This window comes from Schistocerca serialis, chromosome 1 (assembly GCF_023864345.2).
Source record: "Schistocerca serialis cubense isolate TAMUIC-IGC-003099 chromosome 1, iqSchSeri2.2, whole genome shotgun sequence".
NCBI lineage: Eukaryota > Metazoa > Arthropoda > Insecta > Orthoptera > Acrididae > Schistocerca > Schistocerca serialis.
In genome coordinates, this window is record NC_064638.1 from 884,586,221 (window position 1) to 884,610,712 (window position 24,492).

The following is a 24,492-nucleotide window of genomic DNA, read 5'->3' on the forward strand; positions in this document are numbered from 1 at the left end:
ATTTCGCGACCTATCGTTCCTTACTTGCTGAATAGCCCTCGTAGAAGGTGATTTAACAATGGCAAATGATCGAATGTTTCCGTTCATCATTCGGTTGCTCCCAAGGACTGGTTTCATGCAACAGAATGAATGAATGAATAATTCAACCAAAACGAAAAACCACAACCGAATGTATCGTCCGTTTTCTAACAATCGACTGAATGGATAGTTTCCATTCCTTTGTCCCTATCACTACTTATACGTCACTATGCGCACATAACCGAAACCGGCTCCAGCATAAAATATATACTGTGTACTGAATTAAAGTCGTTATACAACAACTCGTATAAGCCCTCACTGCTGTGGATTGCTTAGTAGGGCTCAAATAACGAGACGGACCTTCGAGTTTCCAGTGCATAAGGCACAGAAAATTGGATTCTGGGGAAATGTAGGAACATGCGAGGCAATACTGACGCTACGACTTCTCATAGAAGATGGTTAAGGAAAGGCAAACCTACGTTTATAACATTTGGAGACTCAACAGTGTTGACTGGAATACTCTCTTTGAAATTCTGAGGGTAGCAGGAGTGAAATACAGGGAAAGCAAGGCTATTTACAACTTGACCGGAAACCGGACGGCAGTTATAAGAATCGAGAGGCATGAAAGGCGAGCAGTGGTTGAGAAGGGAGTCAGACAGGGTTGTAGCCTATCGCCGATGCTATTCAATCTGTACACTGAGCGATCAGAAAAGGAAACAAAAGAAAAATTTGGAGTAGGAACAGGGAGAGGAAATAAAAACTTTGAGGTTTCTCGATGACATTGTAATTCCCTCAGAGACAGCAAAGGACTTCGATGAGCAGTTGAACGGAATGGACAAGGACTTGAAAGAAGGGTATAAGATGAACATCAAAAAAGCAAAACGGGGATAATGGAATTTAGTGTAATTAAATCAGGTGATGGTGAGGGAATTAGATTAGGAAACGAGACACTTAAAGTAGTAGATGAGTTTTGGTATTTGAGGAGCAAACTAACTGGTGTTGACGGAAGTAGAGGATATAACATGTGGACCGGCAACGGCAAGAAAAGCGTTTCTGAAGAAGAGAAATTTGTTAACATCGAGTATAGATTTAAGTGTCAGGAAGTCTTTTCTGAAAGTGTTTGTATGGAGTATAGCCATGTATGGAAGTGAAACGTGGACGATAAATGGTTTAGACAAGAAGAGAATAGAGGCTTTCGAAATGTGGCGCTACAGAAGAATGTTGAATATTAGATGGATAGATGAGATAACTAATGAAGACCTACTGAATAGAATTGATGAGAAGAGAAATTTGTGGTACATCCTGATTAGATGAAGTGGTCGTTTGGTAAGACATATTCTGAGACATCAAGGGATCACCAGTTTAGTACTGGAGAGAATGTGGATGGTAAAAATTGTAGAGGGAGACCAAGTGATAAATAGAGTAAGCAGATTCAGAAAGAAGTAGGCTGCAGTAGTTACTCGGAGATGAAGAGGCTTGCACAGGACAGAGAAGCATGGAGAGGTGCATCAAACCAGTCTTCGGACCGAAGATCACATCAACAATAACAGCAATATCTAAAACCCTGTCTGGCTATAGTCGATAGTTGTCAAATTTCATTCTCGAGGAAGGATTTAAGAGGAAACAAACTTGATACTAAACTGCTCTGCTGGAAGAAATGGTCAGTTTTTCTGCACGATTAACTTTTCTGTATAAAAAGGAACACTGTAAATAGAACGTGACGAATATCTGCGATGTAAGATACGGTGGTTCTCGCACGGCCGGTCGCCTTATTGAAGTGTTTTTATCAAGTAGCTGGTTCGCACAGATAATGACCGAAGCACAGCCAGGGCCAGCAACTGTCTTCTGTGGCTAGTGCTCCTGCACACTGCCAAAACTCACTCTATTACTACTGATAGCATAGTGGCTGTTGTAGTAATGGTAGTAGCAAGTATCGACTGATTGTAATTGAAGCGCAGCTATTCACAGAGGTCCAGTGTAGATGTAATCATCGTATGCCAGCCAAAATTGGTAGATATTCTAATGCAATAAAGCGGAACCTATAGACGCTAGAAAAGTCTTAGTTCCAATTTTGGGCACCAGGTGCAAGTCTATCGCTGCTGATGCAAGAAAGATGAATAGAAATCTTTTCATATGTAAGGGATTAGAACATGCGCATGCAGAAAATGTCAAACAAATCAGAGAGGCATAATTTTGAACTTGTTATAAATTTGTTGAATATGGTCACCGGAGACCTCGACGAGGGACTGCATCCGTAAAACGACGTGATCAACAGTTTCTTGCAGTTGTCCCGATGGAATCTGAGTAGCGTGTTCCTGTATACTGGCCTTCAGATCGGTTAGAGAATGAACGTGTCCCTGGTAAACGTGTTCTTTTAGACACCCCCAGAGTCAAAAGTCATATGTAATCACATCAGATGATTTTGCATCTGGAAAACCTATGGAAATAATACTTTAGTGGAAGGTCGCGTTTAACAGTTCTTTCACTGCGCTAGCGACGTGAGGTGTTGCCCCATTTTCCATGGAAACAGCCGTTTCCACACTGTTGCGCTCTTCCAAAGCGGGAATCACATGCTGTACAAGAAGACATTGATAACGTGCAGACGTCACGTTACACCTGACGGGCCCTCAAGTGTGTTCCCTACAAAGAAGAACGAGCCGAGAAAAAAGGTACTTGTGAATCCACGGCATACAGTCGCATACGGCAAGTGCAAAGGATGGATCTTCGTGCACAACACCCAATTTAACAATACCCCAAATTTGGCAGTTGTGGATATTCACTGAACCCTCTAGTGTAAAATGTGCCTCGTCACTCCACACAATATTGCCCGGCCACACGTCATCAATTGAGAGATTTATACCAATTAAATTAACAAACGACGGAGCTGATCCTCCTTGGTACACAAAACGGGTTAGAACACTGTTGCAGAAACAACGAAACAGCCGGCCGGTCTGGCCGAGCAGTTCTAGGCGCGTCAGTCTGGAACCGCGCGACCGCTACGGTCGCAGGTTCGAACCCTGCCTCGGGCATGGATGTGTGTGATGTCCTTAGGTTAGTTAGGTTTAAGTAGTTCTTAGTTCTAGGAGACTGATGACCTCAAATGTTAAGTCCCATAATGCTCAGAGCCATTTGAACCATTTTTGAACAACGAAACAAACATGCCAACTTTAAACAGACGTAAAATTCCCAAGATTGGCGATCTTTTACAGACGCTCGAAATTTAGCGCGGACTTCAATGCGAAATGCTTATAACAGTTTCCACAGCGAAACTTTGTCTCGAAACCTGGCAGGAAATCCAAAGAGCTTCTGGTCGTATGTGAAGTATGTTAGCGGCAAGAAACAAACAATGCCTTCTCTGCGCGATAGTAATGGAGATACTATCGAAGGCAGTGCTACCAAAGCAGGGTTACTAAACATAGCCTTTCGAAATGCCTTCACAAAAGAAGGCAAAATATATATTCCAAAATTCGAATCGAGAACAACTGCCAACATGTGTAACGTAGAAGTAAATATCCTCGGAGTAGTGAAGCAACTTAAATCACTTAATAAAAGCAAGTCTTCTGGTCCAGACTGTAAACCAATTAGGTTCCTTTCGGAGTACGCTGATGCATTAGCTCCATACTTAACAATCATATACAACCGTTCGCTCGACGAAAGATCCGTACCAAAAGACGGGAAAGTAGCACAGGTCACACCTATATCCAAGAAAGGTGGTAGGAGTAATCCACTAAATTAGAGGCCCACATCCTTAACGTTGATATAGAGCAGGATTTTGCAACATATATTGTGTTCAAACTTTACGAATTACCTCGAAGAAAACTGTCTATTGACACACAGTCAACATGGGTTTAGAAAACATCGTTCCTGTGAAACACAACTAGCTCTTTATTCACATGAATTGTTGAGTGCTATTGACAAGGGATTTCAAATCGAGTCCGTAATTCTGGATTTCCGGAAGGCTTTTGACACTGTACCACACTAGAGGTTTTTAGTGAAATTGTGTGCTTATGGAATATCGTCTGAGTTATGTGACTGGATTTGTGATTTCCTGTCACAGAGGTCACAGTTCGTAGTAACATGTGCGACATAAAAGTTATTTCAAATTTATTAAGTGATTTTTATAGTGTTTTCAACGCTGATTTCGGGAAAAATAGTTAAAAAATTTCATCACATGCAGTTATTTCACAAACTACTTGTCTAGTTTTAGCTTTTTTCGATATTTCAGCACTGTAGATATACGTATAATAAAGAATAATTAGAAGAAACCAGCAGTATTTTCATGTCAGTGCCTGTCTGTCGCGCTGCCCCTTCCCCCGCCATCACCAAGCAGTGAGCTTCTGCTACTGTATTTCCGCTCACAGTACTTCTTCACTCTGTTCACGTGTTGTTGTTACTAGTGCTTTAAAGTACTGAATGTTTCCTTGTATTGGGAAGTTGTTTTATGGACAGTGGACAATGGCTACCAGAGGATGTATAAACTCGCCAGATTGCTTCTGCTACATTTGTGGTAACTATACCGTTAAAAAGCAACACAGAAACATTTTCGATTTTGTTGAAAAAGTATATTTCGCCTATTTTGGTATACAAGGCTTCGAGAGTAGACAACATTCCATTAGAACTACTGACGGCCTTGGGAGAGCCGGTCCTGACAAAACTCTACCGTCTGGTGTGGAAGATGTATGAGTCAGGCGAAATACCCTCAGACTTCAAGAAGAATATAATAATTCCAATCCCAAAGAAAGCAGGTGTTGACAGATGTGAACATTTCCGAACTATCAGTTTAATAAGTCACAGCTGCAAAATACTAACAAGAATTCTTTACAGACGAATGGAAAAACTGGTAGAAGCCGACCTCGGGGAAGATCAGTTTGGATTGCGTAGAAATGTTGGAACATGTGAGGTATACTGACCCTACGACTTATCTTAGAAAATAGATTAAGGAAAGGCAAACCTACGTTTCTAGCATTTGTAGACTTAGAGAAAGTTTCTGACAATGTTGACTGGAATACTCTCTTTCAAATTCTGAAGGTGGCAGGGGTAAAATACAGGGAGCGAAAGGCTATTTACAATTTGTACAGAAAGCAGATGGCAGTTATAAGAGTCGAGGGACATGAAAGGGAAGCAGTGGTTGGGAAGGGAGTGAGACAGGGTTGTAGTCTCTCCCCGATGTTATTCAATCTGTATATTCAGCAAGCAGTAAAGGAAACAAAAGAAAAGTTCGGAGTAGGTATTAAAATCCATGGAGAAGAAATAAAAAGTTTGAGTTTCGCCGATGACATTGTAATTCTGTCAGAGACAGCAAAGGACTTGGAAGAGCAGTTGAACGGAATGGACAGTGTCTTGAAAGGAGAATATAAGATGATCATCAACAAAAGCAAAACGAGGATAGTGGCATGCAGTCGAATTAAGTCGGGTGATGCTGAGGGAATTAGATTAGGGAATGAGACACTTAAAGTAGTAGATGAGTTTTGCTATTTTGGGAGCAAAATAACTGATGATGGTCGAAGTTGAGAAGATATAAAATGTAGACTGGCAATGGCAAGGAAAGCGTTTCTGAAGAAGAGAAATTTGTTAACATCGAGTATAGATTTAAGTGTCAGGAAGTCGTTCATGAAAGTATTTGTATGGAGTGTAGCCATGTATGGAAGTGAAACATGGACGATAAATAGTTTGGACAAGAAGAGAATAGAAGCTTTTCACATGTGGTGCTACAGAAGAATGCTGAAGATTAGATGGGTAGATCACATAACTAATGAGGAGGTATTGAATAGAATTGGGGAGAAGTGGAGTTTGTGGCACAACTTGACAAGAAGAAGGGACCGGTTGGTAGGACATGTTCTGAGGCATCAAGGGATCACAAATTTAGCATTGGAGGGCAGCGTGGAGGGTAAAAATCGTAGATGGAGACCAAGAGATGAATACACTAAACAGATACAGAAGGATGTAGGTTGCAGTAGGTACTGGGAGATGAAGAAGCTTGCACAGGATAAAGTAGCATGGAGAGCTGCATCAAACCAGTCTCTGGACTGAAGACCACAACAACAACAACATTTTGGTATAAAGTTAGGCGATCAAGATAAGCCTTAGGCCCCCCACAAAAATTTTTTTTCAGTGTGTATTGAAGAACTGAGGCAATGGTTTCAACCTAGAAAGCAGTTATTACGCTTTGGAATACCAATGTTTGGAGGGAGCCCAAAAATCATACTGATGACTGCTATTTTTGTTCTTACAACGGACGAGGTTTCAATCTGAAAGACAAAAAGGATATTTCTTACCCTAACATTCAATCAGCCATTCGCCCTGTTCCTCATGCACCTGAAGTACCAATACCCTCTCCCCCAGATTCTTTGTGTGAAATAGATGATCATGAGTCATTGGCTCAGCAAGGTGATAGTGAAGAAGATAGTGATTGCTACGATCCTGGCACGACCGATCCTATTCCATTCTCACAATCTGAACTGAACGGTTTAGTTAGAGACCTATACCTTTCTAAAGAATCGGCGCAGGTTTTAGGATCTAGATTGAAAGATAAACATATGTTGCCGCTCCGGGTACATCCTTTTCTGGGTATCGATCGAGGGAAAAGGAGTTCGTATCTTTCTTCTCTCGAGAAGGTGACCTGATGTTTTGCAGTGATATTCCTGGAATAATGGTACGTTTCAAAATAGAATATGCTCCTGATGAGTGGAGACTTTATTGTTTCTTCAAAAAGAAGTCTTAAAGCAGTACTTCTACAAAATGGCAATAAGTGTGCTTCTATATCAGTTGGACACTTGGTTCACTTAAAAGAATGTTACGAATACCTTGAACTGGTTTTAATCAAACTCTGCTATTCAGACCACAAATGGACACTATGTGGTGATTTAATAGTGATTTCAAATCTGCTTGGTCAACAAAGTGGCTATACAAAGTTCCCTTGCTTTCATGTAAATGAGACAGTAGAGACACAAAGCAACACTACATAAAAAAAACTTGGCCCTTGAGAAAAACCTTACAGGTAGGGGTTAAAAATGTTGAGAGGAAAAGCCTTTTGGATCCCAAAAAGGTGTTACTTACACCACTTCACATTAAATTGGGGCTAATGAAACAATTTGTTAAGCCATTACCAAAAGAAAGGGAGTGTTTCAGACATCTTTGTGGACAGTTTCTTTGTTTATCTGAGGCAAAGCTAAAGGAAGGAATCTTTGTCGGACCAGACATTAGGAAACTAATGACAGATCCCAAATTTGTGGGTAAAATGGAAAGAAAAGAAAAGGCAGCATGGACATCTTTTAAATTAGTTGTTACCGTTTTCCTAGGAAACAAAAGAGATCCAAACTACGAGACAATCGTCGCAGACATACTCGACAACTTTAAAAAGCTGGGCTGTAACATGAGCATTAAAGTTCATTTTCTCGACTCACATTTTGACCACTTCCCTGCAAACCTTGCTGATGTAAGTGAAGAGCAGGGCGAAAGATTCCACCAAGACATCAAAGAAATGGTAAGAAGATATTAAGAAAGATGGAACGTCATCTTTATAGCGGACTATTGCTGGATGATAAAAAGAGATGATCCTCAACGAGTCCACAGCCGGAAAAGCAATAAAAGATAACACATAACAGATTACGAACAAGAAGGTTATGGAAATATGCAGAAATTTACATACTCACAGATATGGTCTTATAAGTAGTTGGTTGTGGCATTAAAATCTGAGCTATCTTAGCATTTGCCTGTAGTAATTTAGTGAAACCACGAGACACTGAAATCGGCATGGCCACATATACACTCCCGGAAATTGAAATAAGAACACCGTGAATTCATTGTCCCAGGAAGGGGAAACTTTATTGACACATTCCTGGGGTCAGATACATCACATGATCACACTGACAGAACCACAGGCACATAGACACAGGCAACAGAGCATGCACAATGTCGCCACTAGTACAGTGTATATCCACCTTTCGCAGCAATGCAGGCTGCTATTCTCCCATGGAGACGATCGTAGAGATGCTGGATGTAGTCCTGTGGAACGGCTTGCCATGCCATTTCCACCTGGCGCCTCAGTTGGACCAGCGTTCGTGCTGGACGTGCAGACCGCGTGAGACGACGCTTCATCCAGTCCCAAACATGCTCAATGGGGGACAGATCCGGAGATCTTGCTGGCCAGGGTAGTTGACTTACACCTTCTAGAGCACGTTGGGTGGCACGGGATACATGCGGACGTGCATTGTCCTGTTGGAACAGCAAGTTCCCTTGCCGGTCTAGGAATGGTAGAACGATGGGTTCGATGACGGTTTGGATGTACCGTGCACTATTCAGTGTCCCCTCGACGATCACCAGTGGTGTACGGCCAGTGTAGGAGATCGCTCCCCACACCACGATGCCGGGTGTTGGCCCTGTGTGCCTCGGTCGTATGCAGTCCTGATTGTGGCGCTCACCTGCACGGCGCCAAACACGCATACGACCATCATTGGCACCAAGGCAGAAGCGACTCTCATCGCTGAAGACGACACGTCTCCATTCGTCCCTCCATTCACGCCTGTCGCGACACCACTGGAGGCGGGCTGCACGATGTTGGGGCGTGAGCGGAAGACGGCCTAACGGTGTGCGGGACCGTAGCCCAGCTTCATGGAGACGGTTGCGAATGGTCCTCGCCGATACCCCAGGAGCAACAGTGTCCCTAATTTGCTGGGAAGTGGCGGTGCGGTCCCCTACGGCACTGCGTAGGATCCTACGGTCTTGGCGTGCATCCGTGCGTCGCTGCGGTCCGGTCCCAGGTCGACGGGCACGTGCACCTTCCGCCGACCACTGGCGACAACATCGATGTACTGTGGAGACCTCACGCCCCACGTGTTAAGCAATTCGGCGGTACGTCCACCCGGCCTCCCGCATGCCCACTACACGCCCTCGCTCAAAGTCCGTCAACTGCACATACGGTTCACGTCCACGCTGTCGCGGCATACTACCAGTGTTAAAGACTGCGATGGAGCTCCGTATGCCACGGTGAACTGGCTGACACTGACGGCGGCGGTGCACAAATGCTGCGCAGCTAGCGCCATTCGACGGCCAACACCGCGGTTCCTGGTGTGTCCGCTGTGCCGCGCGTGTGATCATTGCTTGTACAGCCCTCTCGCAGTGTCCGGAGCAAGTATGGTGGGTCTGACACACCGGTGTCAATGTGTTCTTTTTTCCATTTCCAGGAGTGTAGATTAGAGCCTCTATCCTCCCGAATACAGTGCCAGTTTGTTAAAAACAGTGAAATCTCTTTCTGTCTACAGTGTATAATACTGTTTTCTGCACACACGTTGGCAGAGAAGTTATATCATAAGGTGAAATTCTAGTCCACCACTGTTCATTCATTTTCCACATCAGTCACGCTACCTACTCTAAGCTAACATCAGGAATGCGACCATGACGTTTGGTTTCCATCTTGTGTACCAGAACTTCCCCTACAGGAAGATTACGATTTATGATACAGTTGATGGCGAAGTCATTAGAGATGGAGCACAAGCTTAGATTGGCGACCGAATTCGGCCAAGGCCTTTCTAAGGCATTTCCCAGCATTTTCCTTAAGCAATTTAAGGAAATCACGGTAAGTCTAAATCTGGACATCCGTCCTCCCAAATACGAGTCCAGTGTCCTACCATTTTGCGGCCACAGCTGTCATAAAATGTCAAAAGGAGTAGAGTTAAGATTAGGAGTTTTTCTTCTCTTCGTAATCCCAGCTCACACCCTTGATGAATGGTCGAATGCCACGGCGGCCCCTATGGTGCCAGGATGGGAGGTTACTGATGCCAAAGACAGCGAATCAGCAAAGATGCGAGCAGCAAGCTGCAGTTGGTAAGAGGCAATCTAAAGCACAACACAAGGAAATCCATTTTCTTTGTTGTGCAGCGTTATTAAAAAATAAAAAAAAAGGACACACAAGTTAACGTTCATTTGATAAAAAGAAGAGGATAGTTGCGTCAACAACCACTAAAGTGCTGTTTCTCTAAGGAGTGCTAGTACGTGTGGGTTCAATAAGTAATGCAACACATGTTTTTCTCAAAGCTGATTCGTTTTAATCAGGACTCCAGAATACCATATTATTGCCTACTCTTTTGGCTACAAACTCCTATTCTTCAACATAATCTCCGTTCAATGCGACGGCCTTACAATACCTTGCAGGGAGGGCCTATATTCCCACATGGTAGTACTGTACTAGTTGACGTCAGAGCCAACGTCTTGCTGCATCAATAACCTCACCATCAACAACTTACTGCTTCCCGTGGAGTGCATCCTTCATTGGGCCAAACAGATGGAAGTCGGAAGGTGCTACACCCGGACTGCAGGGTGGATGAGGCAGAACAGCACGTCGAAGTTTTGTGAGTTTCTCCCGAGTGTGAAGAATTGTGTGAGGCCTCTCGTTATGAAAAGGAGAAGTTCGTTTGCATTTTTGTGGCGATGAACACGATGAAGTCATTTCTTCGATTTCCTGGGGGTAGCACAGGACACTTCGCTGTTGACCATTGGACCGTGAGGCAGGAAATCAAATAGAATAACTCCTTCAGACTTCCAGACACGTTTGATCGCCTGTGACGATGTTGGAAAAAATTATGAAGATCAGACTCGTAACGTGCAAGGAGTTCCCCCACAGATGGCTTTGTTGCTTTTTATGTTAGGCGGCGAGGAAACCAGCGGGCACACACCTTTGAGTACCACAACTGGTGGACGAGTGTGTCAACAGCGAGGTGTGTGATTGTGATCCGTCGGTCACCTCGAATGAGTGTCCGCACCTTACAACCTTGTGTCACATCTGTGCCTGGCTGGCCGTCACGCGGGAGATCGGACAGGTTTGCTCAGCCTTATTGCGACGATGACAGACGTCACGCCTAACGACTCACCGTTCTTTTGTTCACTGCCAGGTCTTAGTAGATATTCTGCAGGCGCCCACGAATATCTGCGATGCCTATCTTTCCGCCAAAAGAAACTCAATGACAGCTCTCTGCTTGGAACACACCTCCGTTACGGACACCATTTTGACGGTCACGCATAGCACCGCCACGTGTTGGAACTTCGTGGAACTACAGGGGCTGAAGCGGGACTATTCCATGATGATCCACAACAAATTGCGCATTTTTTCAACCGAGGTTGGGTGAGAAAAAATTAGTTTCACTAGTTATTGAACGCTCTTTTTATTCGTGATGTTATGACGTTACGCTGTCGTATTCCTTACTCATCGCTGGCTTCTGGAACTTTCGAAGCTGAGTGCGCCTTTCTCTGGCGGGGGATTGTCTTCCTGCTTGTCAACAGTGCCCAAGCGCTATTGGTCACCCGCTGAGGGAGTGTGCAGAGAGTCTTTGCTGCGGATAAATTGACTGAAAAATTTGTTAGAAAGGCGATTTGGGGTAAAAGTATTTTAGTGGTTCAGTTTATTCGCGGAAACGCGCGCGGAAATATTTATAAAATTTTTGAAGGAGACAGCATCGTGTTGTTACGCTGTAACTTCCACGGCGGGACAGATTGCTGTTAGTACATAATTGAAAAAGGCTACCGTGATCAATGATTACCTGTTAAATTAATGTGGAAGTGCAACGTACCCATGGTTGTTTCAGCATGAATGGGAGATGACCTTAACTGTTAGTAGAAGAGTGGATGCACGTAAACATTGTTAATGAGTGCGTTACTTGCCAAAGGGATAATAAATGGAAGTGTATACAGATTTTTAGCGTTATTATTTCAGTGAGGCATTTTCCATTTCATAACTAAAGAACTCAACATTTGAAAAGTACAAGAGACACATATTGGTGTTAGGCAGATGGTCAGGATTATTTAGTAACTAAGGGCATTCTCTCTGTAAAGCTTCCATACTCGTGTCCGATAGCTGCAAAGTTAACTGAATAACATTAAAGGAGCTTTCTACACTCCTGGAAATTGAAATAAGAACACCGTGAATTCATTGTCCCAGGAAGGGGAAACTTTATTGACACATTCCTGGGGTCAGATACATCACATGATCACACTGACAGAACCACAGGCACATAAACACAGGCAACAGAGCATGCACGATGTCGGCACTAGTACAGTGTATATCCACCTTTCGCAGCAATGCAGGTTGCTATTCTCCCATGGAGACGATCGTAGAGATGCTGGATGTAGTCCTGTGGAACAGCTTGCCATGCCATTTCCACCTGGCGCCTCAGTTGGACCAGCGTTCGTGCTGGACGTGCAGACCGCGTGAGACGACGCTTCATCCAGTCCCAAACATGCTCAATGGGGGACAGATCCGGAGATCTTGCTGGCCAGGGTAGTTGACTTACACCTTCTAGAGCACGTTGGGTGGCACGGGATACATGCGGACGTGCATTGTCCTGTTGGAACAGCAAGTTCCCTTGCCGGTCTAGGAATGGTAGAACGATGGGTTCGATGACGTTTTGGATGTACCGTGCACTATTCAGTGTCCCCTCGACGATCACCAGTGGTGTACGGCCAGTGTAGGAGATCGCTCCCCACACCATGATGCCGGGTGTTGGCCCTGTGTGCCTCGGTCGTATGCAGTCCTGACTGTGGCGCTCACCTGCACGGTGCCAAACACGCATACGACGATCATTGGCACCAAGGCAGAAGCGACTCTCATCGCTGAAGACGACACGTCTCCATTCGTCCCTCCATTCACGCCTGTCGCGACACCACTGGAGGCGGGCTGCACGATGTTGGGGCGTGAGCGGAAGACGGCCCAACGGTGTTCAGGACCGTAGCCCAGCTTCATGGAGACGGTTGCGAATGGTCCTCGCCGATACCCCAGGAGCAACAGTGTCCCTAATTTGCTGGGAAGTGGCGGTGCGGTCCCCTACGGCACTGCATACGATCCTACGGTCTTGGCGTGCATCCGTGCGTCGCTGCGGTCCGGTCCCAGGTCGACGGGCACGTGCGCCTTCCGCCGACCACTGGCGACAACATCGATGTACTGCGGAGACCTCACGCCCCACGTGTTGAGCAATTCGGCGGTACGTTCACCCGGCCTCCCGCATGCCCACTATACGCCCTCGCTCAAAGTCCGTCAACTGCACATACGGTTCACGTCCACGCTGTTGCGGCATGCTACCAGTTTTAAAGACTGCGATGGAGCTCCGTATGCCACGGCAAACTGGCTGACACTGACGGCGGCGGTGCACAAATGCTGCGCAGCTAGCGCCATTCGACGGCCAACACCGCGGTTCCTGGTGTGTCCGCTGTGCCGTGCGTGTGATCATTGCTTGTACAGCCCTCTCGCAGTGTCCGGAGCAAGTATGGTGGGTCTGACACACCGGTGTCAATGTGTTCTTTTTTCCATTTCCAGGAGTGTATTTGTTGCGGTGACAGGTACAGACATTTTACTACTCTAACAGACCCAGTGAACGTCAGTTATAGTACGGCAGCGTAAGGTTTTCTGCGTCATTGAGTTCGGAAGAAGTGAGTGGAGGACATTTCGGCCTCGATTCAGCTTTGAACCACCAACTAGGGTAAGCATAAGTCTTTGGTTTCAGCAGTTTCAGCGTACTGGATGTATCTGCAAAGCACCAAGAACGAGTCGACTGCGTGTGTCGGATGAGGACGTGAGACAGATTGAAGGAAGCTTTGTGTGTAGTCCAAGTAAGTTGACCAATAAAACTATTAGAGAACTAGGAGTGCCTGAACCAACTGTAAGGCGTGTTGTGAGACCCCGTTTACAGTGTAAGTCCTACTACTTATTATTGGTGCAGTTCATGATGAAAAGGACAAAGAAAACCGTATCGAATTTTGTGATGACATGGTAAGAAATATGGACAATGGAACGTTTCTCCGCACTTAATTTCTAACGACGAAGTGGCGTTTCATCTTTTGGAAAAGTCAGTAGACAAAGTTCGCATCTGGGACCTACAAAATCCCCATACAACATTGCAACCTGTTTTTTTCCTTATCACAAAAATATTTTATGCGAGATTCTTATTTGCAGAGGGAATCTCGTTAGTGGAACAGCGCGCCTGAGCGTTGTAACAATACCTTTTTCCTGAACTCGCCAGGACTCACGAGACTTCATTTTTCAACAGGATGCAGTTCCACCCTATCGGCACCTGTATGTCGGAGCATTTTTGTGTAAATCTTTTCTTTTAGTTGGACAGGTTGCGTGGTAGAAGAAGCCCTTGATCTTACGTTCTGGCTGCTGAGATGTAATCTGACTGCATGTGAGTTCTTCTTGTGGGGATTTATAAAAAGAAGCAGATTACGCCCCACCTCTACCGACGACTGTGAGCGATCTGGAGAATCCGGTCACAGCTGCAGTGAATTCAGTAACACACGTGTGGAATGAATTCGGCTGCCGCTTTCACTTTTGTCAGATAACAGTGTAATATTTTTGTTAGTAGCTAGTTTCGTAATGGAAAAAGATAAAAGGTATTCGTATGATGAAGGCTATAAACTGAAAGTAATAGCATATGCTGTAGAACATAGAAACAGAGTAGCTGAGCGGCATTTCGGCCCTCCACCAACAAAAAAATCCATTCGCAATTGGCGGGCAAGTGAAGAAGACCTGAAAAAAATGAGGAAGACAAAACCTGCAAATATAAGACCGAATGCAAAATGGCCAAAACTGGAAGACGACGTATTGAAGTGGATTCAAGGACATCGTCAAAACGTCATTGGTAATAATACAAAAATGATTCAGACACACGCTCATAAGCTACCGCCACAGTGGAACTTAACAGACTTTAAGGTTTGAGTTGCTTGATGCTACAGTTCAACGAAGCGTCATGGATTTAGCATGCGAACCAAAACGATAATATATAAAAAATGCCACGACAGTATGAAGAGAAAATAGTAATTTTCTATCGCTTTGTTATTCAACATCGGCAGAAAACCAATGTGGAACTAAACCAAACAGCGTAATGGACGAAACTCCTCTGACATTTGATGTGCCGAGTAACAGAACCATTGCCATGAAAGGTGCTAAAAAATTCAGTAAACTGTTGTCCTTTCATGTCGTGCTGACGGTACTAAACTTAACACAATTATCATTTTCGAGAGCAAAATAATGCCAAAACTTTCTGAAATATCACCCGGTACGTACATGACAGGGGGTGGATGGACGAGGCTGGTATGGAGTTATGGATTAACAGAGCGTGGGAGAGACAAAAAGGTGCTTTATTGAAGAAGATTTCTTTTCTTCTAATAGAGCAGTTTACTAGTCATTTGAAAAATTCTGTGAAAGAGCAACTGAGACAGAGAAATACAAAGTTTGCTTTTATTTCGAAAAGACTTACTTCCCAATTGCAAGCTCTTGCTTTCTCGATAAATAAACCATTTCACATGGATATGAGAGAGGAATGGGACAAATGGATGCTGGATGATATCCAACATGAATTCACGTCCAAGGGATCTTTAAAAGACTTACAATCAAACACGTTTGTCAGTGAATAAAACAGTGGCAGTCTAGAATGAGAGAAAAAATTATTGTTAAATCTTCCAAGAAGTAACGCTGTCGATGACAGGGAAGCCCATCTTATAAATGAAGAGGACAACAATGACGACGAAGACGAAGAAGAAAGTTCAGATGACGATTTCCAGGGATTTTAAAGGTCAAAAAATGGTTCAAATGGTTCTGAGCACTATGGGACTTAACTTCTGAGGTCATCAGTCCCCTAGAACTTAGAACTACTTAAACCTAACTAACCTAAGGGCATCACACACATCCATGCCCGAGGCAGGATTCGAACCTGCGACCGTAGCGGCCACGCGGTTCCAAACGGAAGCGCTTAGAACCGCACGGCCACACCGGCCGCCTTTTAAAGGTCAGTTCGGTTTGATAAACTAAGGATTTCTTTTAGTCTGGTTTTGCAATCTAATGATAAAAATTGTAAAAATGTTATTTTTTAAAAAATTGCTTAAAAGTTAAGGTGCATTTTGTAGTCCGTAGCGTCTTAGAGCTATAAAATATGGTATGTGGATGACTCATATGCAATGTGTATTTCATGAAATAAAAATTAATTCAGTTGGATCCATCATTTTCAGTAACGCTGTGTGCTTCGCGCACGCGTGCAGATACTACAGCTGAGAGCGCAGGCTGGTGCCGCCGCTCGCCTACCTTGATGACGAAGAGGTTCCTGGTGCCCAGGGGGTCGGACTGCTCATCGCTGGTGTTGTAGCGGTCGGCAAAGGTGGCGAAGTCCTTCACCAGCACAGAGCGCAGCAGCTCCGGCGACCGGATCAGCACGGCGGGCCTGCGGGCAGCGTGTCTCTCAGGGGCTGTCCACAGCTAAATGCACTACGTCACGGAAAATTTCCCACTTCTTCAGAAACTAAGCGTTGATTCTGCCTATGTTACAGACGTCTCCGAAGAGTAAGTTACACATCATTGTGGTAGGTGAAGTAACTTGCACCACACTTCAAAGCGACACAGATACTGTAGTGGGACGCGAAATTGAAGCGTCACCCATCCACCAGTGTCAGCCCAGTTTGCAGATGAATATAAGTTTAATTTAGTGTTTTGTTTATGTATTTTGTAATATTTGTAATGTTTGTGAATTATCTAAAGTTTTGTATTTATTTTTATGTTTCATTTACGGAGAGGGCGGCGCAACGAACGGAGACAGCATCTTCACTGCCGGGACCAGAGGGAAAATTGCTGGCCACTATACGTCGCGGGTCGACAGCCAAAGAGCAACAGAAGATCCTGAAACCGAGTTGTTGCGTCGTGCTTCTAAAAACTGAAGAAATAAGAATTTGTAATGTTTCTACAACAATGACGTCACAGAAAGTTTAATCATGTTGTAAATGTTCAGTCCTATCTTGTCAAGGCTCATGTTCACGCCTATATGTAGTATATATGAAGATAATAAACTAGTGTATACTACAGAAGTTTAAATACGTGTTCCGAGAATTTATTTATGAAGAATTATATTAAGGAAGAAGCATTACTGATTTATTTGACAAGATTATTAATTTTTGACAACGTTCATGGTGAGTTTGAGTCTTAAAAGTTTATTCAATGTGGTTTTAATATTTATTAAAGCAACTTACATTAATATAATTTGTAAGAAGAAACAAACGACATCTAAATTGAAAAGAGTTTGCGCAAACCAATTGGACTGAATGACGTAATTCGGCGCATACGACTCAAATGATGATGTTTTAATTACAGTTTCGTTCAAGAACCATTCAGAGACAACTTTAAAAAGAATTTAAATAATTTTGAAGTGTTTTGTAACTCACGTAGGTGACGAAGTCTGCACATGGTCATATGTCAAAAGAAAATCATTTATACAAAACTTACCTCGTTACACTACAATACGTGACACTACTTTTCAACGTATCGTATCTATTTAAATAAGGATCGGGAAGTTCTACCGAACGCTCAGTTTCTGAACGGTAGAAATCCACTACTTGCTCACGGAACTATTCGAAGACTGCTGTTCGAACGTCCTCATCGGTGGCAAATCAGTTGTCGCTAATCAGTTCCTCAATTGCTTGGACGTTCTCACCTGTGGTCGATGTCGGTGGCCTTCCTTCCCAATCAGCATCACCCACGTTTTGTGACCTTGGCCATATTGTTGCAGCACTTCACTACGGCAGGATGCTACAGTGTGTTTGGTCCATATACCGCCAGAATTTTACGGCGAATCTATGTACATTTTAGACGTTTCTCACACAAGAACTGTACTGTCCCTCGTATTTCGGCTTTGGAGTACGTTTCCAGTTGCTGCGCCATTTCATTTCCCTACTGTAAAGCATTTGCTAATCACACCGCAGCAGAATTCGCTCTATAGGAAACCCGGAACACGTTCTCTCTTGTTCACACTTGTTGCGCAATGCTCTTAGTGTACGACGACATGAGTAACATACTTTTTTGAGTCCCTCGTAGTATATCGGAGAATAAGTTATACAGTATAGGGCAAGGAATTATCCCGAACTATAGAAGTTAATAAAAGAAAACTTAAAAATGCTAGAAAACACTTTATTATTACCTAAATAAAATGCACCTGGAAGTTCCATTTTATTAAGTTCTGAACATCAAATCCTGCAAGTGACGTCCCTCGTTGTGAATACACAGCTGCAGCTGGTTTCTATAAGTTCTGCATCACTCTATGGAGCATCTGTTGTGGGATGCGGCCTCTTTTAAGTCATATAGCATCCTTCAAGGCTCCCAGCGTGCTTGAGCGGTGTTTCAAAACTTCATCTTTGAGATAATACCAAAGAAAGAACTTGCGCTATTTTAAATCAGGCAAACGTGCAGGCCATGGGATGTCGCCGTACCGTGAGATCAAACCATCAGCAAAGATTTTACTCAAAACATTCATCGAATGTCAAGCAGTGTGGGCCGTGGCACCATCCTGGAAACTAAACGAGCCTAATATGCATTTGTTGAAGTTTTGGTTAAAAAAAGGTTTTGGGTCACGTTAACATGTTGTCCGCTATTGACGGCAACAGTATGGTTTTTTTCTCCTCAAAGAAAATAAGGTCCAATGATTTCCTCAGCACTGATTGCACACCAGACTGTGACCTTACCATGTGGAAAGGACTCTCATGAATTTCCTCAGGTCTCACATAATTCCAATAATGCATATTCTGTTTATTAAGACATCCATAAAGGTAAAAATGTGCTTTAGCATCGGAGAAAATGTGCGCGTCTTGAGAAACGTTTCCAATCAAGTTTTCACAGGATTGTCGTTGATTTTGCCGGTCCTATACAGTTCTTTAGCATTCTCCATTTCATTCGGATGAAACTGAATGCCTTTCGTGGAGAACCCGACGCACAGTACGGATAGGCTGTGCAAGCGACGACGTGTGCTTGCGAACGGAACGTTTAGAGGACTGCAAAACTGACCTTCTGACACCCTTAATGTTTTATGGAGTTCTAACGGTCCCCTGTGCACCAACTCTCGTTTTCATAACACGGCCACATCGACAAAAGTTCTTTGGCCTAACAGAATCGATTTACGGTCGGGAGAACTGTTTCGATGGGGGATTTGATATCGAGTACACATATAACTCTGTACTGCAATTATATACCGATTTTCGGAAAAACAGGTTTCGACAACAAAAGCAGGATGTTCGTTTTACCACGCCACTAAAATCGGTACCAAAGTAAACGTCCACTTTTACTGTGACCTTGGAGCCCATCCCCACTCTTCCACCGCCCCTTCTTTCTATGCAATACCACTTTAAAGTTAGGGACAATTCCCAGCCCCACACTATACATCAATGCTACAGCCTCCATTAGCGTTCATCAAAACAGTGAGAAATTCAAAACTAAATGAGGAGATTTCATATCGCCAAAAGTATTCTCAGCAGCCGCACAAGAATTTTTCAGATTTTTAAACTGGATAAATGCGCAAGTTTCTAGCGGTAGCTTCAGACTGAGTCAAATGTGGTATCGCTGAGCTTCGCAGCAGTTATGCTGACTCTCGATAGTCGATACTCTGTCCATAGTCGCCACATATTTACTACAACTGAAGACAACGATTGGGTGGACAAGAAAAGAAATAAAGGAAGAATTGGCCGAGCGGTTCTAGGCACATCAGTCCAGAACTGTTCTGCTGCTACGGTCGCTGGTTCGAATCCTGTCTCGGGCATGGATATGTGTGATGTCCTTAGGTTGATTAGGTTTAAGTAGTTCTAAGTCTGGGGGACTGATGACCTCAGATGTTCAGCCCCATAATGCTTAGAGCCATTTGAACCATTTTGAAAAGAAGAATAAAAATGGTCTGTAATGCTTTTGGGAAACGAAATAGGATTTTCAAAATTAAGTTTCCCAAGTGTCTGAAAAGAAAAGTTTACAACGCTTATATTTCATCAGTTTTGACTTACATTTAAGTGTGTGAAGATATTACTAACTATGTGATAGAATTTTTTATATGTGTATGTGATGTCTGTTCTTTCGGACATGTGGACAACAAGCTCGAACTCTTACAGAAATCGGCGAAATACCGCGAGTAATGAGAATAATGGTCAGGGGCACTACATTAGGAATACATTGATAAGTTTGGGTCTGACAGGAGGCATGCTAGGGTAGTTCGTGCAGTTGCGGCAGTCAATCTGTCCGGATGGCTCAGCGGTCACAGCATTTGACTAGCAGGCTGGTCCAGCACAAATTTTCAACTTTCTCCATTGATTTCAATTAATGCCCACTCACAACCCATGTCTGTAATTCTTTTGTGTGTATTTTTTCTTTTTCTTATTTCTTTTAGTCATTCCTTTTACTCTGAACACATATCTTTGATGGTTTAGAATACTTGTTTTGTTCTATAATTTGAAATGTAACTATTGTTTCCTCTATTAATATTGCTACATGAATTTCTTTTAAATGAGAATGTGTGTAGATGTGCGTTTGATCTTCTATGTAATGCTTTTGTGAAATGTGCTGCGTGGAACCACATGTACAGGTCGCGCAGGATCCGGTGCCCGATGCTCAGTGACAGTTTTCGTCCAAAGCGATGGGAGAGTTCATTCGTTCGTTCAAAAGGGGACACTAACAAGCGTTTGCCACCTTTCGGCCGGTCGGCGATGACAGAAGCAACACGCACGCCCTGCAATCTTTCTCAAACGATGTTACAGAAACTATTCAGTAAAAAATTCATTTTTGCTGTACTTGTAGCTTTATATGTCAAGTTCATTATGATGTGCCCATCATTTCGTTAATGTTCGTTGTTATTGTGATATTTACGTGGAAGTAAGACATTGCGCAAAATTCGAAAAAGTTTGCAATGAAAAATAGGGGCCGCTTTGATTTTGCGTTCGGTGCGTATTACATAATATGTTTCTGTGTATGCAATTTAGCTAACATATTGAATTTTTCTTTAGACTTGGTTAGAGATCTCTATTTGTTACCAGTCTCTAGAAAATTGATCTGAAGTAGCGCACTGATTTGCGATCGTACCGCGCCAGCGATAAAGCCAGAGTGAAATATCCACGACAGCCCTACTATTTCATAAACTGTTTGAGATACCGAAATTTTAACATGTCAACAAGAGAAATGCGTAGGTTTTACTCAAAATTCCCCACTCGTGACACTTCCCTGAAAGTTACGAATGGTTAACAAACCAGGCGAAAATAAATCGCTGCATTTTCGGCGGAATTCTTTTTAGATATTAACCAAAGAAGAGGTGACAGATCTTTTTGAATGGTCACCGATCAAGTTTGGGCGTGAAGGAGCCCCGCTTAATATTTACAAAAAAAAAAAGTGAGTGTAGGCTTCAGTTTAGAAAATCACTTCTCTTCCAGTGTTCGGCGTATCCCTTACAGCACCTGTCGTAAGAACTGTGACGCGAGAGCGATAGCGACCGTTGGCAGTCGAACAGTGACACTGCGTGGGTGTGCAGCGTTATGGCGTATGAGCGTGTGTTGTGCAATCGTGCTACACAGAAGCACGTGAAAATTTATGGCAGCGTTCTTATTTTTCGATCACAATACAAAGTGGACGTTATGAAGCAAGAAGTTTGACTGTGAATACTGTGAGCTTCAATGAGTACTAAAAGAGCAGTGGCCATGCTTCCGTGAAAGGTCTGTGATTGTTGTGGCTAGAACGGAACTGTTTTGCACGTAACTGATTAGCTCAAACTAATGTACTCTGAATTTATTATCTCGCGTGCAACTTAATGAGCTGCCTTGCGCATCAAGACATAACTGTCGCCGAGGAGATTTTTCAAATGCTTAAGACGTCCGTTACTGTTTTCACCAGAACTATGAATCTGCAATCATTGATGGCTAAAAGCGGCCGACTATAACTGTGCGGCGGGGAGTAAAAGTACTACGCATATTTTTTTTAAAAACTGTGAACTGGACGTTAAAAACAGAAGAGTGTCTGCAGTGGCAGCAGTTGTGTAAGAGCACAACAGGATGTGAGCACCCTAACTTTTGACTCCTTGCGGATTTATTGGTTATTTTTCTTTGAACGCTGTTAATCGTAATGTAGATGCGGAAATCTGAAGTACATAGCACTAAATCTACCGCTCTATGGTACGCTGCTACTCCTCTAGACTCTGTGAAACTTGGCTTCAGGGTCGCGAGCACATCTTCAGTAGTTCATCATTTAAGGAGCTTTTGCCCATGCGCTACAGGCGTGACGTAATGGTCTTAAGGGCCAAATACATACAGATTTGATAAACAAAGTTCATAGCTAGCCCTTACTAATCAGCTACAAGTTTATGTCAGTGCCATCAGATGGCAGCACACTGCAGCAGACTTTTATCGCGTTCGCTTGGCATAAATCCCGCTAGACGCTAGCACACTCCCCAGATATGCCAATTCGTTCACTATATAGTAAAATTAGATCGGCCATCAATATATGTTATACTGATAGTAAAACCTATTTGTGGGTTTCTGAATGAGATTTAGTACATTAAGTTTTGGCTTTCGCCATACTGTAATCCGTTTGAGGCGCTGAGAACGATAAAGCACATCGTTGTCGATTGTGCGCCTACCTTCTCCAGTACGCCGATGACACCGCCTTCCTTGCCCTCGCCCCCACTCTGCAACGCTCCCAACACCTTCTCCAATCCTATCTTGACCGGTTCACCACTTGGTTTAACCAGTGGCTGCTCAAGGTCAATCCTTCTAAGACCCAGGCGATCATTGTAGGCAAAACCACCCCTTACTTTTGTCTCCTCGATTTCTATATCACCATATATGGCCGTCATATCGCCCTCACCCCCACCTTTAAGTACCTTGGCGTCACCCTTGACCGTCGTCTCTCCTGGACCCCCCATCTCTGGACAATCCAAGCAAGGCACGCTCCCAACGCCATCTCCTCAATCTCCTTTCTGGCCGCACATGGGGTCTGGACCCCTCCACCATCCTTCACACCTATAAAACCCTCATCTGCCCTATCTTCCACTACGCCCACCCTGCCTGGATCTCCGCCCCTTCTACCTTTTACAAATCCGTTCAAATCCTAGAACGCCATGCTCTCCGCCTCACCTATCACATCCGTCTCCTCTCCCCCACACGGATCCTGTATGACCTTATTCCGTTCCCGCACCTCCTCCTTTTCCTCGAATGGATACGGATCCTCTACACTTCCCGTAAACTTGATCCCCCTCACCCTCTTGTCTCTTCCATCCTCTCCCACCCCCGTCCGGTGCCGCACCTATATTCCCACGTCCCACCTGCTCTCCATCTCTCCACTCTCCATACCTTCTCCCAAGGTGGCTTCCACCAATTCCTCCTCCCCGATGGTGCCCTCATCCCCTCCATCTACCCCTCCTATCAACTTCGATCCTCTCTCTCCCCTCCCTGTGGTTCCTTAGGACAACATCTCTCCCTTCTCTCCCTCCTCCCTTCCTCCCTCCTCCCTACTGGGCTTCCCCTACCCCTGTACCTTCTTTCCTTCCCCTTCCATCTCCACTGCCACTGGCATCTACACTCTCCCCTCTCCCTCCTCCCCCACATTTTCTCTTTTTGGCAGGTCCCCAGACTCGCATACGTCAAGTGAACATTTGCGCCGGAGATCATCGCCATCGGTTCTGTGTATGTGCCATTGGGTTAATGCTTCAGTGTTTTCACCGAACCACACTCCATCGTTCACGTTTGTTCTCTCAGTCATCAGTGTTCGTGTACAGTGCTGACCATTTTTTGTCTTTTACTCCATCTGTGAATGGCTCCGTGTTTTTTACTCATGTGTTTGTTTTTTGTCCACCACTATGTTATATTTTTCTATGTCTTCATTGTTTCTATTTGTACTGACTGTGGCTGAAGAGCGGCGTAATATTGCCGCTACCTAGTCCACCTTTTGTATAAGGTGTCAAAATAACAATAAAGAAAAAAAAATTGTGAGGCTGCTCCCTCAACCTCGAAAAGGTCTACGACCATGTTTGGCATCCCAGTCTCCTGTTTAAACTCCAAACCTATGCCCTTCCTGTCAACTACATCCGTCTACTCCTTTGTCTCCCGCCGCCCCTTCTACGTTACCATCCATAATGCCGATTCCCACACCTTCTACCCCTCTGCAGGTGTGCCCCAGGGCTCTGTCCTCTCCCCTTTCCTCTACCTCCTGTACACGGCAGATATGCCCCAACCCCCCCTCCCCCTCCAGTACATCTCCTTCAGTATGCCAATGACACCACATTCCTTGCCCTCGTTCCTACCCTCCAATGGTCCCAACGCCTTCTCCAGAATCACCTTGACCTTTTTGCCACATGGTTTAACCAGTGGCTCCTGAAAATCAATCCTTCCAAGACACAGGCAATCATCGTAGGTCATACCACTCGCTCCTTCCAGCTCCTGGATTTCTCCCTTACCATCTGTGCCTGTCCTGTCCACCTCTCCCCCCTACCTTGGCCTCACCATTGACCATCACCTCACGTGGATCCCTCATCTCCACTCCATCCAATCCAAAGCCCACAACTGCCTCTGACCCCTCAAACTCCTCTCTGGCCGGACATGGGGGTTAAACCCCTCTACCATCCTCCACACCTACAAATCCTTAATCCATCCCATCCTCTGTTATGCCAGTTCTGCCTGGATATCCGCCCCCCCCCCCCAAGTTCTATAAGTCCCTCCATG

At 44.3% G+C, this 24,492-nt stretch overlaps 1 protein-coding gene across 2 annotated transcripts in view; it reads right to left on the minus strand.

The window, feature by feature from the left end:
• Positions 1 to 24,492, minus strand: part of LOC126411067 (cytochrome P450 6k1-like) — a 166,586-nt gene that overhangs the window by 67,930 nt on the left and 74,164 nt on the right. For both annotated transcript variants that reach the window (XM_050081337.1, XM_050081338.1), the window contains exon 3: positions 16,079 to 16,214. In XM_050081337.1, coding sequence (XP_049937294.1) covers positions 16,079 to 16,214 — 136 coding nt within the window. The remainder of the gene's footprint in view (positions 1 to 16,078; positions 16,215 to 24,492) is intronic.